This window comes from Gadus chalcogrammus, chromosome 16, assembly GCF_026213295.1.
Source record: "Gadus chalcogrammus isolate NIFS_2021 chromosome 16, NIFS_Gcha_1.0, whole genome shotgun sequence".
In the NCBI taxonomy this organism is placed as follows: domain Eukaryota; kingdom Metazoa; phylum Chordata; class Actinopteri; order Gadiformes; family Gadidae; genus Gadus; species Gadus chalcogrammus.
Genome location: NC_079427.1, coordinates 13,203,221 through 13,221,255, shown reverse-complemented (window position 1 = coordinate 13,221,255; position 18,035 = coordinate 13,203,221). Strand labels below are relative to the sequence as shown.

Here is an 18,035-nt window from a genome sequence, read left to right as displayed (position 1 = left end):
TGTTGTAGTTTGTTGGCTAACTGAACCCCAATAGTTAGCCAATGAGCTATCCCCCCGTCTACTAGTCAGAGGCATGACAAAGGCGCCCGGAGGGACGGACACCTCTCCAGAGAAGCCATGCAGAGGCTCAGCCGGTTCCTCGGGATGTTCGGCCGACCACTGGACACCGCGGGGAGCGTGGAGGACCCTCCCCCCGGCCTGTCCCCGGCCTTCATTGACCCTTCCTCTGTTCCTCCCGCACCCAGCCCCGTCCATCCAAGAGTGGCCTCGTCCGATGACCCAGCGCCCGCCGCCTTGCCCCGCGTCAGGACGCCCAAGACACCCGAAGACCCGTCCCCGCGCCTGCCGCTGGATCCTCAGCAGCCTGAGGTGTTGACGAGCGCACAGCCAGCCCTGCCGGCCAGAGACCTCTGGCGGCCCCCTTCCATCACTGGTGAGTACTGAGCACCGACCAGCCTACTGGCACCTTCAGACAAGGGAATGATAAAAGAGCGCCATGTATGCATCTATATTACATTGCATTACATTTTTTTAGCTGATGCTTTTGTCAAAAAGTGACTTGCATCAATTAATATGTACCCCAAAAAACCCGAAAGACCCGAGTCTTTCGGGTACATAACATTCATTAAATAAGAATAGCAACTGCTTTAGGTGCTGCCATATAGAAACAAGCGATGGAGAATAGAGAATCTGTACGCATCATACTGTCTTCTCTATAGTATAATGATGATGGAGACTCCATCCTATAGTGTTAAGCATATTTTACATGTTAACCAGCATGGCAGCAAAGCATTGGCCTCTATACCAAAGAAGCATCAAAATGTACCCTCACTGCTTATGTCGTCACATAAAGTGAAGTTTCCAAGAATTTGAGGCAGAATTGCCAAATTAACCAATTGCAATAAATTATGGTAGAACATTGGCTTCCAGCCTTTTCAGGTCTCAGGCACACCACCATCCTAACCAAATATACAAGGCGCACCACCTTCTGTAGATGACTGATATCCTGTTTGGGAATGACCCTAGGTTGTCCGCCTTCCTGCCTGGTGCTCAGGAAGCGTAGAGGGGAAACAAGAAACACATTGACGTCAGAAGGACCTTTTGTGGAGGGAATTTGCCTAATACACATAGCTAATAACATACACTATATTTAATTGCACACACACACACGCACGCACGCACGCACGCACGCACGCACGCACGCACGCACGCACGCACGCACACGCACGCACACAGGGGCTGATCATGCCTTACTTAAAGATTAATTAATTTTCTTTCTTAGGCACCTGTAGCCTAATGTATCAGTTTTCATACTCTAATTTGGTATATATTTGACAGTTAGACAAGCCAGATATTTTTGTTGTGATGGTGAGAAATTGCCAGATGATTTTCATCTGTTTTTCACTACAGATGTAGCCTCACACACACACACACAAACACACACACACACACACACACACACACACACACACACACACACACACACACACACACACACACACACACACACACACACACACACACACACACACACACACACACACACAAATATAGCCGTTTGTTTGTGAGTTTTTGGAAAACGTATTTATTTATTAATTATTTTATTTATTTATTAATTAGTTGTGTCATCCTAAATGACGGCAGAGACCATTTTCTCTTTTTTTTTACCAATAATGATAGCTCTATTAGTAAAGTTGTTTTCAATATAATCATTCCACTTGAGGCCGAACTCTGTTGCCAGCTGTAATATCTCACCCTCACTCTCACTCTGTGTGTGTGTGTTTCAGCATCAAAACAGGACAGTTCTGATGACTCTGATTATACAGAGCCATTTATCCCAAGTAGCCTTTTAGTTAACTCACCAGACAAGGTAAGAGATGGGGACATGGGCTCTGTATTGGAGAACAATCCCCACTGCGAGCAGAGAGTGACAGTTGTCTCATCAAACAGGATATGTTACTGCCCGTGCCAAGGCAGAAAAAGCGTATCAGTTCATTGTGCAGCGATGACGAGCTACTGGATGACGACGAGTCAAATGCTAACCAGTAAGGGACACACACGGCAAATCAAAGTTATGTGGAAGCTAGCAATCAATTCATCTGCTAATTTGTTGTATTACCATTGTATAACTGTTTCACTCACATCACTGTGATAAGGTAACTCATTTTCAATGGTGATTGATGTGCCAAGGACCCATATCTATTATCTGATCTGATCTGAGCTATGAATCTCGAATACTTACGTTTTCTCCGCATCACTTTGACAACATTGAGTGGCTTGACTATGAATGCCAAGGATGTTTCCTTGCACCAATGTTGTTTTGTGTGTGTGCGTGTCTGTTTCAGTCGTGACTCATGGTTGGACTACGAGCCTGTGTCAACACAAGGCAGTCTTTATCTGCCGTCCTGCGGCCCATTGGGCCTGCCTCCAAAAGAAGACTCCGCCCACCAGAGCGCGGTCATTAAAATGGGCTGGCTGGACAAGAACCCCCCGCAGGGGTAGGAACACTAGAAACCAACACTGGCATGGTCTTAGTTTAACTAGGACAATAACATTAGCCTTATGGGAGCACCCTCGAGGCATTTTCATCCAAACCAAGATGACTGGCTCTGATGTGTCACACGTTTCATTGCTCTGATTGGTTATTAAAATGCATCCAGAGGAAATATAAAAAAAATACGGAGAGGTTTGAAATGCGATGCCAAATTGGTCTGGCGAAACACTCAAACACTAGCCTGGCCCTACCAGACGCTCGTACTTCATTGCACAGAGAGTCTGGCCTCTCTCCATTGATAAACACTAACTCACTGGATGGCGGGTTGGAGTTTAAAACTATATTGGATCTGCCCAGTGCCACTCTGGATCTGCCATAACCAATCGCTAACGTTTGACTACAACTCAAACTAGCGCACGACCTCAACGTCATTGTTCTCAGCCTCTGTTTGCTGATTGGACCGGCAAAATTTGGCCGGAGAAAACCCGCGAATATACCGCAAAGCCAGACGTAGTACTGAAGGGAAATTAAAATTGAGCGGAAGTACGTAGGAGGGCGGAGCAAGGCTACTCAAACACTACAACACAATGTACAAGAATAAATAATAAAATATTTGATGACAATAACTGATATAATTTAAGCCTGCAGTGTAATTGAGGTGTGTCAATGAATTGCGTGTTTGTGTGCCCACACGCAGGGCCCTCTATTACCAGAGACGATGGGTCAAACTTGATGTGGACTACTTGAGATACTTTGACAATGAGAAGGTGAAGGCACTTGGAAACGCAGAGTATTCTCCTCACATCTGCATCACAGAACACACACACTCAACCCTATCTCCTTGTGTGTGCGTGTCCGTGTTTGTGGATGAAGGAGGTGTACTCCAAGAGGATGATTGCAACAGCTGCCATCACAAACGTCCTGTGTGTGGGAGAGCTGAAGTTTGAGGTGGTCACCAACAACCGCACCTTCCTGTTCCGGGCAGAGAATGAAGGTTAGTGAGTCTTTAATACCTTTGTTTGTGTGTGGTTTGTGTGTGTGTGTATGTGTGTGCACATTTCCCTGCTTGACTGCCATTCTTTACTGAAGCGGAAACTGTCTTTCGAGCATCATTTTATTTTGGTGTGTGTGTGTGTGTGTGTGTGTGTGTGTGTGTGTGTGTGTGTGTGTGTGTGTGTGTGTGTGTGTGTGTGTGTGTGTGTGTGTGTGTGTGTGTGTGTGTGTGTGTGTGTGTGTGTGTGTGTGTGTGTGTGTGTGTGTGTGTGTGTGTGTGTTCAGTTGAGAGGAACGACTGGGTTGCTGATCTGCTGGACTGCACCAGGGGGCGCCGTCGCATCAGCACTATCAGCACAGGCTCATCTGTGACCACTGAGTGTTATAAGGGCTACCTGGAACTCCGAGGCTTACGCTCCAAACTCTTCACTGTCGTGGCCTCAGATAAAGTCTTCCTCTACAAGAACATTGAGGTGTGTGTGTGTCAAAACAAAGGACATTGTCTGTGTTTACATATAATACTTCAATAATAGTTTTGCCAGTCTTTTTTTTGTGGTGTGTTGCTGCTAATTTATATATATCGAAAGTCAGTTTTCATGGGTGTTTAATACAGTGCCGTCATACATTTCGCATTCAGTTCAGGATGAGAAACGACTTTGTATTGCAAAAAATTTGGAAACGTTTAAATACACATTGCTCATCTAGTTTCCATATGTGCAATTCTTTAGAAGACTAGGCACAAACATCAAAACACTTTTAAATAGAAATGATATAATTGTTTGGAATCTTAAGTACTACCTGTGTTCCTTTTTAAACACTCCTATTCCCTGGACGGCGTTCCTGCAGGACTACCACTTAGGAATGGGCATAACTTCCATAGACATGAACGTGGGGAACGTTAAGGACACCGACCGGCGTTGCTTCGACCTCACCACGCCCTACCGCATATTCTGGTACGCACACACCTGCTCAAACGTCACACTTGACACGTAGGGGAAATGTGTTGGCACTGTATCTCAGAGCCGCCTCTTAAAATGCTAGTGTAAAATGTATTTGGATGTTAATTTGCCTTTTGCAGGGCGGGGGGGTTTTGATGCAATAATGCAAGTTCAGTCTCAGCATTTTAGCTCAATGCTCCGACTGGAGAATTTTTGGCAACTGGGTCTTCTGCCCGTTAGAGAGAGCTCATCTAGATACTATAAGGAGAAGTGTGTGTGCGGGTGCGTGCGTGTGTTTTCTTCTGGTCTGCTGCTCCCTGCTGCTTTGGCTGTGAGAGAGCTCAGCTTGACAGGATGGGAATAGCTGAAAGGGTCTTTGGCCACAGAAAAGTCACAGGGTGCATGACTATATTTGTGTGTGTTTTTGTCTTGTCTCTGCATTTAACAACATCTAAGTGTGTGTGTGTGTGTGTGTGTGTGTGTGTGTGTGTGTGTGTGTGTGTGTGTGTGTGTGTGTGTGTGTGTGTGTGTGTGTGTGTGTGTGTGTGTGTGTGTGTGTGTGTGTGTGTGTGTGTGTGCTCGCGCATTACCCAGCCTGTGTGATGGATAAGGAAGGATTTTGACACAAAGGTCTGCATCACGCCACTATTAATGGAGTGTTGGTTTCGGGTTCCACTTTCTGAAGCCTCCCTTATCTCTGCCAAAAGGACAGCAGATTAACAGCGATGTCTCATCGTGTTTGGGCTGCCTCACTTACAATACTAACTCTTCGGGGCAAGGCCTGTGTCTGGCGGGTCTCCACTGCAACGCCAGTGCTTACTCTTCTCCGCCTCCCAACAGCTTCACGGTGGAGTCAGAGCAGCTCAAGGAGCAGTGGGTCGAGGCCATGCGCACCGCCATAGGGGAGGCCCTGTCCAATAGCGAGGTGGCTGAGCGGATCTGGGCGGAGCCTAGCAACGGATGCTGTGCCGACTGCGGCGCGGCGGGTCCCGACTGGGCGTCCATCAACCTGTGTGTGGTGGTCTGCAAACGCTGCGCAGGTACGTGTCATGTGTAATTGTGAAGTAAAAGTTGATTGGGAATCTCACGAATCAGACATTTGATTACTAAATAGTAGTAGTGCTAGGGATACTGAGGTCTTGGTGATCTGTTGGTTTCTCTTTCTTAAAATGGTTCATAAGAAGTGTGGTGGGAATTTGCACCCCGCCAATCGTTTCTGTATAAACTGTTTAAGGATAAAGAGTCATCCGAATTTATAGATTAGAATAGAAACTTTAATTGCCACACAACAAAGTTGGTGGTGTTTTTTATTTGTTATCACTTATAAAAAATAAGTCAAATTTATTTAAGAAATAAACATGCAATAACATACAACAAACATACAATAATCCTCAGGGAGGATTAGGGAAAAGGCACGTCCAACAAATGGCAGTTAGAGAAACGTAACGTGAAATAGAATTTTGCTGTGACAGAAGTAAATCGAGAGAAAAGAAGCAGAAGCAGCAGCAGCAGCAGCAGCAGTACACTGAGGACCCTGCCAGGAATGACACCTGCGGATTGGAATTCCTCTGTCTTTGTGCCAATTGGTTGTGAAATTCCTCAAACTCACAACTACTTCACAACGGAGCTGTGAACCCTTTGTTTGTTTGTGCATGTGTGTATTTTAAAGGAGAGCACAGAGGACTGGGTCCCAGCGTCTCTAAAATTCGTAGTCTGAAAATGGACCGGAAAGTCTGGACAGAGGATCTCATACAGGTATATTCCCCGAGCCCGTGAAAGCATGCACACTAGGTTGCAAACTCTTCCCCCTACATGTTTGAGGTCCATAACACATGATCTTCGCTATGTAACATTGACATGCTATTTTTAATATAGCCTTTTACCGCTTGTTATAACCAAGATGTAGGCCTACATTGAGATGATTTACACCAAGATAATATTCCGATGCTATGATGATCTCTTTTACACGTTGGTGAGCCATATGGTGCATTCTCTTAATTGTAATAATTCTAACAAAACCTACGATCCCCTGTTGTAGCTGTTTTTGTTGCTAGGCAACGAGCGGGTCAACGCGTTCTGGGCCGCCAACGTGCCGCCCAGCGAGGCCCTGGCGCCCTCTAGCTGCAGCAGGGATAGGCGGAGCTTCATCGGCAACAAGTACCGCCAGGGAAAGTACAGGAAGTACCACCCGCTGTACGGCAATCAGAGGGAACTGGACAACGTAAGAACCATGTGACCTCTTCTGACTCAAGAGACCTGTTCTCTGAGGTCGCGCTGTATTCTCACCGGGCCTTGAATTAATTGAATTAGTTGGTCGCGGATACTCAGAACCTGCGCATTTACTAGCAAGTGTCAAAATCGACAACTATACTCGACGTACATTTAAATGAGAGCATTTAGCATTCGCCTTCCGGCTTTCTATCCATCTCTTGATCCAGTCATCAGGACATCTGGCATTCATATTTAAAGTACTCCTCGAGCATAAGCACTACGCAGACTTTTGAGAATGATTCGAATGCTACGGCTGAATCGGCAGATCCCTGACAATGCGTGTGATGGAATCACAGATCCAGACTCGGGGCCACCCAAGAGATGCTAATCCCACTTACCCCCAAACCACTGCCGATGGTTTACACACTCTGTCCCATTAGCGGCAGGCATGAGCTAGTGAGTGGGTGGGTGAGAGGGTGCATGCTCTTTGTCACACTAGGCATTTGTCACCTAGTTCCGTTTTCCCTCCCGTCCGACCGGGCCCGAGCCCACTGTGTGTGAGTCAGCTGAGTGGGCTACTGGACAGACACACGGCGTGTCACAGCGTCTCCCCCCCCCCCCCCCCACTCTCTTTTTCAACCTCATTCCCTTTTCTATCCCCCCTTGTCCTAGCTTATTTTCTACTGGGAATACAAGTGTTTGTTTCTGCTATCGCTTCATCATCACATTGTCACTTATCGCTCTCTCTCCCTCTCTGCGCCTCTCTAGCTCTCTGTCTGTCTGTCTGTCTAGCCCTCGCTCCTAGTGAATATGATTTATTTTCAGGTTGGATTAGAAAAGTAAACAAGATTCCAAAAAAGAGTGTGTGTGTGTGTGTGTGCATCTGAACAGAATGTCAAACAGACTGGGAGTCACGATGCGATAGCAGAAAAGTGAATGTGTGAAAGAAATGCATATGTTTCAGCGAAAGAGCAACATCAATACACTTGATTTGGAGCACATGCTGGTTTGTTTAGATTGCCCTGCCCCTCCTCCTTTCTCCTCCTTCCTTCTTCCGATGTGACATCATCACTAACCACTTGGAATGTTCTCTGACTCGCCCCCGCCCCCTCCTGCTCCATTGTTTGGCTGGAAAGAGTGGAGCAAAGTTGCCTCTCTCTCTCTTTTCCCAGTGTGTATGTGTCTCTGTGACTGAAGCTCCAACACTTCCAGAGTGAATCCAACTGAGTTCTTATGCTTCATGATTTTGGACCCCTGTGTTTTTTTCATTTTGAGCATATATGTGAATTGAGTAGCACATTGAAACGACGGCAACACTCCAACTCTCAGGTAAGGGTTGGTGTAATGTGGACTGTGCACTTGAAAACGTGGTTCTGTGAATGAGTTTATAGTACTGTAACTGGTTTATTGCTGCACATAAAGAAAGCATGACTATGGACCTTGTCTCTCAGAAATGTATTTTCACTATAGCCCAGCCGAACAAACAGTGTTCAGCCTTCGACTGTGTTGTTTGTTTGTTGATGAGACCCTACTGGTGTTCCCATTGGAAAGAGGAAGGTTTACGTGACTTCCCAGTGAAAAGATTTAATTTTGCAAACTTAACATGCATATGAATGGATGTGGGAGGAGGTATGTATCTATCTCTCTGTCTCTCTGTCTGTCCGTGCCTATGTATACACCCGTGTGTTCTCAGTGTGCTGAGTGGAGTGCAGGCGCTCACCTCTGTCAATGGACAGCTTTGTTGTTTATTCCTCATGCTCTGCCTGGTGCTCTCTCGCTCACTTTCTCTCTCTCGCTCTCTCTCTCTCTCTCATACTGTGTGACCATGCCCTGACATTTGATATCCCCTTGTCCATCTTCCATCTGCCCCCTTTTCTGCTTTTCTCCAATGTACTTGGACTTTACTCTAATGTCCTTGTACAATGTACTTGTACCTAGGGAGGAGGACTAGTTATACGATTAGTTGCCGTCATGTGTAGTGTATATATGACTGCAACTAATCTCATAACAAGTCCAGATGCATCTTATCGTTTTTGTCCCAGAGAAACGTGCAGGAATTAGCTTTTGGGAGCTTGTCAATTTAATGTGTTGGATCTGTCAGAGGAAGGTCTTTATTGTAATCTTAATACCAATTTCTATCCACTTAAAGGTGTCACCGGATGAATCATAGTACCGGTAGGTCCAGGACTCAAATTTGTTTTCTGGGGCTTATTATGTATGTGTTATGGTTTTTTTCTTACTTTCGACAGGCAGGTCATAACTCGCCTGCCAGTTGCTTTACTTGTTTTCATTGTGTGATTGTCTGAAAGATGGCAAGAGAGCTGGTAAGCTGAGAAGAGAGAGACCTAAAAGTGTCAAGTGGAAGCATCTGTGGGAACCACAGTAATGGAGTTATGTAACTGGTCCACTAGTCAAATGTTGTCTTTGCAATCAGTGTAGTAATAGTTCAAAGTTGACAGAACAAAATTTGCTGTTGTTTGTTCATTTAGTTGTACAGTGGTACGTACACTTCTAATGACGTTCAGTAGATAGACAGACACAGACACACATGCACTCAATGATACACGCACATATTGAAATTGTGCAATTAAAAAGGTTTCCTTTTCATTGGTTTTCTTCTTAATTTGTTTTTGTTTGTCTTTTGTGTATGCTGGATATGTTTGTGAGAGTTGGTGGGCTGTCCTTATTCCAAAGAGCAGGCATTGCTTAGCAGCTGCAGTAACATCTTTATGGGCCTGTTTTTCATCCATTTCTATTTTAAAGTCTCCAGGCTTTATTACATCTGTTTCTCCGCTTACCTGCCCCTGGCTTGTCTGCACTGCCTCCTTGGCTTTTTCCACGTCTTCGTCCTTAATCCTCTCTCGAAGTCTGATTGTCTGACTATCAGAATATCCAGTTGGGTTGGCGGTGAATGACCAGACCACCTTCCACCAATTCCTGCTTTCTTCATACACACATGTACATACACATGCTTTTCATCCTTTCATCATATCTCTCTTCACATCTTTCCTCTCAAGCCCTCAGCCTTTTTTGACGACCAGACGGTGAAACACATGTGGAAGGCCAATGTTTTTTCATCTGGATCTTATATAGGAGGCGTGTGCGTGCGTGCGTGCGTGCGTGCGTGCGTGCGTGCGTGCGTGCGTGCGTGCGTGCGTGCGTGCGTGCGTGCGTGCGTGCGTGCGTGCGTGCGTGCGTGTTAGAATAGAATGGGCTGATCTGTGTGTCAGCCTTTGAAAGCACATGGAACACAATTAGTCTCAAGAACTTTTTTCTGCTTTTCATGCCTTCTTGTCTTTCCAGTTTGTCATCTATTCGCCTTTTCCTGCTATTATCTCCTTCATTACAACCATGGCCAGACATAGATTTCTGAGTTTTAGAGACACACCCAGATTCCATCTCCTTCTTCTTTTCTCTCTCCCTTTTTCTCTCGGGGTGGTTGGGGGGGGGGGTGTGTGTGTGTGTGTGTGTGTGTGTCCTCATTCTTCCTTTGCGTGTTTTCACATTACTCCCAATCTCATAAGCAGCAGATGTTTCAGGGCGAGTTGTCTTGAAACAATTGAGAATTATATTTCCTCATCACACTTTATGCTGATTGGCTATGAGTCAATGGTGGAATTCCACATCACTGGTAGAGTCCATGACCTTAGTACAATATCTTTACGTGTGTAGACATTGGAAGGGTTTGCTGCTACTTAAAACCTTACCCAATCTGCATGTCTGTGTGTGTTTGTGTGTGTGTGGTCAACATTTTAGTGGTGAAATAAAGGAGTGTGTGTGTGTGTGTGTGTGTGTGTGTGTGTGTGTGTGTGTGTGTGTGTGTGTGTGTGTGTGTGTGTGTGTGTGTGTGTGTGTGTGTGTGTGTGTGTGTGTGTGTGTGTGTGTGTGTGTGTGTGTGTGTCTGGGAGAGAGGTGGAGAAAGGAATTTAAGCACTAGAGGGACATTTCTGGAATTGTCTAATCGCATCCAAGTTTCGAGTTTGAAGAGAAACGACTGTGTGTGTGTGTGCGTGTGTGTGGGCGTGTGTGTGTGCGCGTGTGTTTTCGTGTTCCCCTCAGCTGTCAAAATAACATGGACTCCTCCTCTGCATCATGGCGTCTTTTCAAAATGTTCTCATTGCCTGCCTTCTCTCTCTTTTCCACCTTTTGTTGTTTTTAATGTATTTCTACCCCGGTCCAAGTGCCTTGTTGCATGAAAGCAGAGTGCTTGTTTAAAGCTCTCCTCTCTCTCCCCAGCTGGTCTAACCTTACAGAAGGCACAGCAACACTCGGCAGAGATGCCACCCAATTGGTAGAGAAACGCTTTTCACCGAAACAGCCACGCCACTTACCTCCACGTAGCGCAAAGAGAACAGCTTCCCTTGTGTGTTTAGTAGGGCTATCCAAATGCAAGTTTGACTGTGTGGGTTCATATAGTGTGACTAGAATTATTTGTGATTGTTTTGGTTTATTCAAAGCTGAATCTGACCTACATATTGTGAGCTTCTCATCTCTGAAAATAGAAGAGTGTGTGTGTGTGTGTGTGTGTGTGTGTGTGTGTGTGTGTGTGTGTGTGTGTGTGTGTGTGTGTGTGTGTGTGTGTGTGTGTGTGTGTGTGTGTGTGTGTGTGTGTGTGTGTGTGTCTGTGTGTCAATTATCAGTGTTTAATTATCAAATGTGCGGTATAACATAGTCCTTATAGTATAAAATGATTATGACAAGGCAAGGGTCATTGGTGTAGCACAGAATGACACTGAAAAGCTATTTACAGAATATGTGCGTGTGCTTGGTTATTGGCCACAGTGACACACAGGCACCACTCTTTGGCTGGTGTCTATTCTTTGAGATTGTCCTCGTCCATTTCCGTTTGACTGAAAAGCTCTGAGCAAGCATCACATGATGTGATAAAACACAGGTCAGCAGCACTATGGGCCCGTTTAAAGTAGCCGGTCAGGATATCTTTAAACCCAACCCACAGCTCTGACTCTAGTGACCGTGGAGGAATAGTGAGCATTTGTGACAGGCTTCAATCTTTTGCACCCTGAAAATGTGATCACCATTGCTGTTCCAATGCTTTTATTGGTTGAGGCCTCGTCTCGCCCTCTTCCGTTCATTTGCACTATGTCACCATGGAAAGGCTCTCCCTTAAAGTTGTAATATACATGCAATTTGATGCATGGTCAAAGTATTTCAACTTCTAGTCAAATACTTTGACCATGCTTCAAATTGTATTTCAGAACAATGTTAATAAAGTCGATAAGTATTTTTCTGTTTTGTGAGCCATTGAGAGGGTGTTAAAAATATACCCCATGCCGAAACCCCAAAACACTCACCTCTGCCATACCTTTAGACCCCATGGCTCTGCTACGGTACCGCTAGGCCACGTTACCGCTAGACCTAGCGACCAGGCTACGTTACCGCTAGACCCAGCGGCTATGCTACGTTACCGCTAGACCAAGCGACTAGGCTACGTTACCGCTAGGCCTGTGGCTCAGCTACGGTACTGCTAGACCCAGTGCCTAGGCTACGTTGCCGCTAGACCCAGTGCCTAGGCTACGTTGCCGCTAGACCCAGCGACCAGGCTACATCACCGCTAGACCAAGCGACTAGGCTACGTTACCGCTAGGCCTGTGGCTCAGCTACGGTACTGCTAGACCCAGTGCCTAGGCTACGTTGCCGCTAGACCCAGTGTCTAGGCTACGTTGCCGCTAGACCCAGTGTCTAGGCTACGTTGCCGCTAGACCCAGTGCCTAGGCTACGTTGCCGCTAGACCCAGGGACCAGGCTACATCACCGCTAGACCAAGCGACTAGGCTACGTTACCGCTAGGCCCGTGGCTCAGCTACGGTACCGCTAGACCCTGTGGCTCAGCTTGGGTACCACTAGACCCTGTGGCTCAGCTTGGGTACAGCTAGACCCTGTGGGCAGAGTTGTATCAGAGTTTACCTGCTATGTACCAGGTTTTCTCCAGGTCCCCATGGTAACTGAACTGTGCAAATTTCTAATCTTTGTCTCTGAAACTGAAAATCCTGACTTCCCCTGAATTCTGATTTTATCCAGCTCTGTCATCACCCTTGCCTTGCTTTTTAATCTTTCATGTTCATGCAGTGAAGCTCCCAGCATGACTCTTTCTAATCACCCAGTCGGTGCATCTTGTCGAACATTAGACCAATGAAACATGTATGTCACTAGCTCATCTATTCTCTCCCGCCATCTGGTGTTCTCTTTCACTCAGTAACTATTGCCACACTGGAAATTTGTTCCAAAATACAGAGGGATTTGTAGTATTTTATAGTTTTGTGAGCCATTGAGAGGGTGTTAAAAATATACCCCATGCCGAAACCCCAAAACACTCACCTCTGCCATACCTTTAGACCCCATGGCTCTGCTACGGTACCGCTAGGCCACGTTACCGCTAGACCTAGCGACCAGGCTACGTTACGGCTAGACCCAGCGGCTATGCTACGTTACCGCTAGACCAAGCGACTAGGCTACGTTACCGCTAGGCCTGTGGCTCAGCTACGGTACTGCTAGACCCAGTGCCTAGGCTACGTTGCCGCTAGACCCAGTGCCTAGGCTACGTTGCCGCTAGACCCAGCGACCAGGCTACATCACCGCTAGACCAAGCGACTAGGCTACGTTACCGCTAGGCCTGTGGCTCAGCTACGGTACTGCTAGACCCAGTGCCTAGGCTACGTTGCCGCTAGACCCAGTGTCTAGGCTACGTTGCCGCTAGACCCAGTGTCTAGGCTACGTTGCCGCTAGACCCAGTGCCTAGGCTACGTTGCCGCTAGACCCAGGGACCAGGCTACATCACCGCTAGACCAAGCGACTAGGCTACGTTACCGCTAGGCCCGTGGCTCAGCTACGGTACCGCTAGACCCTGTGGCTCAGCTTGGGTACCACTAGACCCTGTGGCTCAGCTTGGGTACAGCTAGACCCTGTGGGCAGAGTTGTATCAGAGTTTACCTGCTATGTACCAGGTTTTCTCCAGGTCCCCATGGTAACTGAACTGTGCAAATTTCTAATCTTTGTCTCTGAAACTGAAAATCCTGACTTCCCCTGAATTCTGATTTTATCCAGCTCTGTCATCACCCTTGCCTTGCTTTTTAATCTTTCATGTTCATGCAGTGAAGCTCCCAGCATGACTCTTTCTAATCACCCAGTCGGTGCATCTTGTCGAACATTAGACCAATGAAACATGTATGTCACTAGCTCATCTATTCTCTCCCGCCATCTGGTGTTCTCTTTCACTCAGTAACTATTGCCACACTGGAAATTTGTTCCAAAATACAGAGGGATTTGTAGTAATGTAGTTTAGTCTAATAGTTAATTTGTAATTAATTTAATTTATAGGCTCAGTCAATTGCCAAGTTCCTGAAATTTTGAGGAACTATTCCTATGAACTGATAAGCTGTTCTTCTCATGCTGACACCACCACATTCACACACACACCAGAGTTTCCATTGTCCGGTAATTACCATTGACTGGAAAAAAATGAGGAGGACCGAAAATTCTAAATGTCTCCGGTCAGAATGTCCAATGGAAATAATTCTCTGCACAATTTGAATTGTGTTTTAAATATGCTACAGTGGTCATTTGTTTAGCCAATTCATGTAAAACAATGAGGGTTTTGATTGATCGGCCCGGGTCGGGCCGATATTTCCCACCAATATCCTCGAGCCGGGTCGGGCCGGGCCTTTGATCGGGCGTTTGTGTTTTTTTTTGTTTGTTTTAATCATTGCTTTATTTGCCTAATCTGAGGAGAAATCTATGCCATAAACAGAAATATTATAGACCTTTATTACACGGGTCTTCTCAATGCCGTGGAATGCTTCGTTCACTTGCATGGGTAGTAAGTAGTCCGGTAACTTGTCAACCCCAGCATCTTCGGTTGCTAAGCGACGTCAACATCTTTGGCGGACTATTTCACTGCTGATCAACACTACGAATGCTGGTAACGAATAAATTGTAAAAAGACACACCATATGAAGTTTTTTTTTTGTTTTGTCAAGTAGCCGTGTAATAAGCGGGATAATGTCTAGAACGTCGCCGGTCGTTAATAAGCCCCTTCAGGGCGAAGCGAGACACCTTCGCTGCGCGTCGATGTCCTGTTCGCCCTGTCAGGGCTTATTGTCACGATAATGACCGGCGTTCTATACATTATTCCTTACATATATATTTAGCAGAGTAGGCCTAGTAACAAATGTGTACAAAGTACAAGGATTAAAAAAAATGTCGGGTTGAAATCGGGCTCGGGCTCATAATTACAGTTAATGTGTCGGGCCGGGCTCGGACAGAATGTTCACCGTCTCGGGCCGGTGCGGACTTGATTTTCTGGACCCAATCTAAGCTCTAATAAAGACTGCTCAGTGAAGCCGCCTTGGGGAAGGAAGAGACACAAAGCTTATGCGCATTGCAAGCAGCAGAGACAAAAAAAGCAGACAACAACATTTGTAAAAGATGTTCCAATTCAAACAAAATAACTATATCAAATCTCCGTTAACTTTCTTTTATAGCTTTTGAAACATTCTTTGTTTCTAATTGTCTTGCTGTTATACAGTTATCCCCCCCCTCGGTGAATCGGTGAATGAGTACAAGTCTAATCTACTGTCTCGCTCTCTCTCCCCTCCCTGCTCCCAGGCGCTGTGTATCAATGTGCAGTGCAGTGACGTGCTGGAGACACTGAGCCTGGTGTTCTGCGGTGCCGATGTGAACGGTCCGACCGGCATTGCCGACTGCCCCTCGACGTTTTCCCTGGCCACGGCTCACGGCCAGCCCCTGCAGGCCGAGTTCCTCAGCCGCAACCTCAACACAGGTAGCCCTGGGCACATCCCGCTCCTCTGTATCGTATTCGACTTTTGTATCAGTCAAGGTCAAGGATGATGGTGCACCTGATTGCCTGTTAGTTTGTGTGTTTTGCTTTTGTTTCCTTGAGGGATCTATGTTAAGACACTCACTCACTCACTCACTCACTCACTCACTCACTCACTCACTCACTCACTCACTCACTCACTCACTCACTCACTCACTCACTCACTCACTCACTCACTCACTCACTCACTCACTCACTCACTCACTCACTCACTCACTCACTTTTCTTCTCAAGTGCCTGTTGAAAATTGGAAGTATTTTCGTACTTCCATGCAACTCAATTATCCAAAATTGATGTGGAAAATGGGTGTGTGAAATCCGACATGCCTCTTTGTTGTTGCCCAACACTTTGTTCAAAGTGAGGCTTAGTGTGATGAAGACACAGTCTGTAGTGGTATTGGTGGTGATGTCTTGCACAATCCGAGGGCACTCACCGAGCCTTTTGCCTGCAGAGCTGCCCCGCTCCGAGGTGGGCGGGGCCATGGAGACGGTGCACTATGCGCCCTCGCCGTCCGTCTCCCACAACGGCTTCCTGTACAAGACGGGCTCCATGGCACGTGCCATCGCAGAGAAGAAGGGCAGAGACGGTGAGCTCATCCCATACACACAGGCAGAAAGACACACATGCACACGGAGGCCAAAGGACACCTACACACACTGCACAGCCCTGTCCGTCAGTGGTAAATAAATAAATTGTCCGAAATGCTAATTTCCATTCCACACACACGCACATGTGCTTGCACACCCTGTTACGCATGTGCACACACACGCTTACACATGCGTGTACACACGCATATTCACACACACACACACACGCACACGCACATGCACACGCACACGCACGCGCACAAGCACACGCACACGCGCACACACACACACATCTATATATACTCTCAGATATATGCCACACATACATCCAGTGGAAATTACCAACTTTGGTCACTATCTCATTCTCATTACAAAAAAAACACACACACGAAAATACTACCGACATTAAACATGACCGTATCAGTTACGTCGGCCAAAATGTTATCCAGAGAGGGTTTTCAAATAGCTTTAACAAGCGTTTTCCCGTGTGTCACAGAGTTCAGTCGTCGCTGGTGCACACTGAACGACGGATGCTTCAGTTACTACGAGAGCGACAAGAACTCCAGCCCCAACGGGACGCTGAAGGCAGCCGAGATAGTGTGTCTGGCGGTCAGCCCCCCTGAGAAACATGGGTACGTCTCAGATGGTGTTCGCGTGACGGGGAGCGAGACATTGACGAGGGCAAGACGGGTTGTGTGGATGAAGGGATGGATACAGAGAGGGAGTGAACAAAGGGGAGGGCGACGCATCACACGCAGTAAAGGTTTGCCGTTCACACCTGTAAAACCAGGCTGCTAAGGCCCCGTCCACACGAAGCCGATTTCATGGCGAAACCGCAAAGGTCTTGTACGGTTCGGCCTTCCGTCCACACGAAGCCGGCGAATCCGCTGACCGAAACCGCAAACTTCTGAAACCACCCTCGGAGGTGGTTTCAAATCTATCCGGTTTCGTTTTGGTTTCGTGTGGACGCCTGAAACCGACTGAAACCGCAAACCATGACGTCATCGCCCCACCCCTCAACCTCCTAGCCAATGGCTCTTAAGCCCGCGGAGTCTCAGAAATCACAACAAAAAAGATGATGGCGGACTACAAGCTTGTAATCGTTCTGCAGCATATCATGTCCCTTGTTGGGTTGCTAAGCCATTATTTATTGAGAATCTAGTTCGCCATCGTAGAAGAGCTGTTTGTTTGTGTTGTTAGTGGTTCGGGGGGCAGCCTTTATGCGCATGCTCGCCTCTTCTTCTTCTTCTGGATTTGTGTACCAGAAGCAGCGCCCCTTATGGGCCTGGAATGTTTACTACAGCGTTTCTACAGATCTATCCGGTTTCGCTTGGCTTCGTCTTTACGGAGATACTTCGAAACCGGATAGATCGAAACCGTAACGGTTTCGCCCGTTTCGGCTTCGTGTGGACGGGGCCTTAGGAAAGCATCAGGGCTGTATTTACATATAAATGACAATGCGAATCTCAACAACACCTGTGGTAATGCTCACTGCCGTTCATGCGCAAGCCAAAGAAGGGTTTTATTGAAGCTCTTCTCCTTCTGTTGATGTTGTTTCCCTTCTTGGCCATCTGGCCGTGTCTGTCTCTCTCCCCGCACCTCCCCCTTCTCCTTTCAGGTACGACCATACCTTTGAGCTATACTCTGACTCAGACCGCCTCTATTTGTTCGGCACCGATGACCCGGAGAGTCATAGGGAATGGGTCAAGTCCCTCGCCAAGGTAAGCAGCGATCAAGGCTTCAGGGGCTGGCTCTCTGTCCGTCCGTCACCGCGTTCTTTACATTTACCCGAGGGTTTATCTCATGTAGCTGCCGACTGGCCACCGGCAAATGGAAGACGGCTGGTTCTCAAATGCTATTTGACAGTTGCAGTGGAGCAGATTCTCCCGTTAAACTCTCTGATCTGGAAAGGAAAAGCAAAAATAGAAGCCAGTGATTCTCTGAGAAGTGCTGCCTTTC

At 46.8% G+C, this 18,035-nt stretch overlaps 1 protein-coding gene across 3 annotated transcripts in view; it reads left to right on the top strand.

Annotated features, from left to right (window-relative positions):
• Window positions 1-18,035, top strand: part of LOC130406325 (arf-GAP with Rho-GAP domain, ANK repeat and PH domain-containing protein 1-like) — a 38,704-nt gene that overhangs the window by 2,450 nt on the left and 18,219 nt on the right. For all 3 annotated transcript variants that reach the window (XM_056611837.1, XM_056611836.1, XM_056611838.1), the window contains exons 2-16: window positions 246-433; window positions 1,788-1,870; window positions 1,951-2,045; window positions 2,346-2,498; window positions 3,192-3,261; window positions 3,368-3,488; window positions 3,773-3,960; window positions 4,334-4,440; window positions 5,266-5,465; window positions 6,095-6,180; window positions 6,464-6,646; window positions 15,258-15,432; window positions 15,941-16,075; window positions 16,573-16,708; window positions 17,695-17,797. In XM_056611837.1, the coding sequence (XP_056467812.1) occupies window positions 246-433; window positions 1,788-1,870; window positions 1,951-2,045; window positions 2,346-2,498; window positions 3,192-3,261; window positions 3,368-3,488; window positions 3,773-3,960; window positions 4,334-4,440; window positions 5,266-5,465; window positions 6,095-6,180; window positions 6,464-6,646; window positions 15,258-15,432; window positions 15,941-16,075; window positions 16,573-16,708; window positions 17,695-17,797 (2,023 nt within the window). The remainder of the gene's footprint in view (window positions 1-245; window positions 434-1,787; window positions 1,871-1,950; window positions 2,046-2,345; window positions 2,499-3,191; window positions 3,262-3,367; window positions 3,489-3,772; window positions 3,961-4,333; window positions 4,441-5,265; window positions 5,466-6,094; window positions 6,181-6,463; window positions 6,647-15,257; window positions 15,433-15,940; window positions 16,076-16,572; window positions 16,709-17,694; window positions 17,798-18,035) is intronic.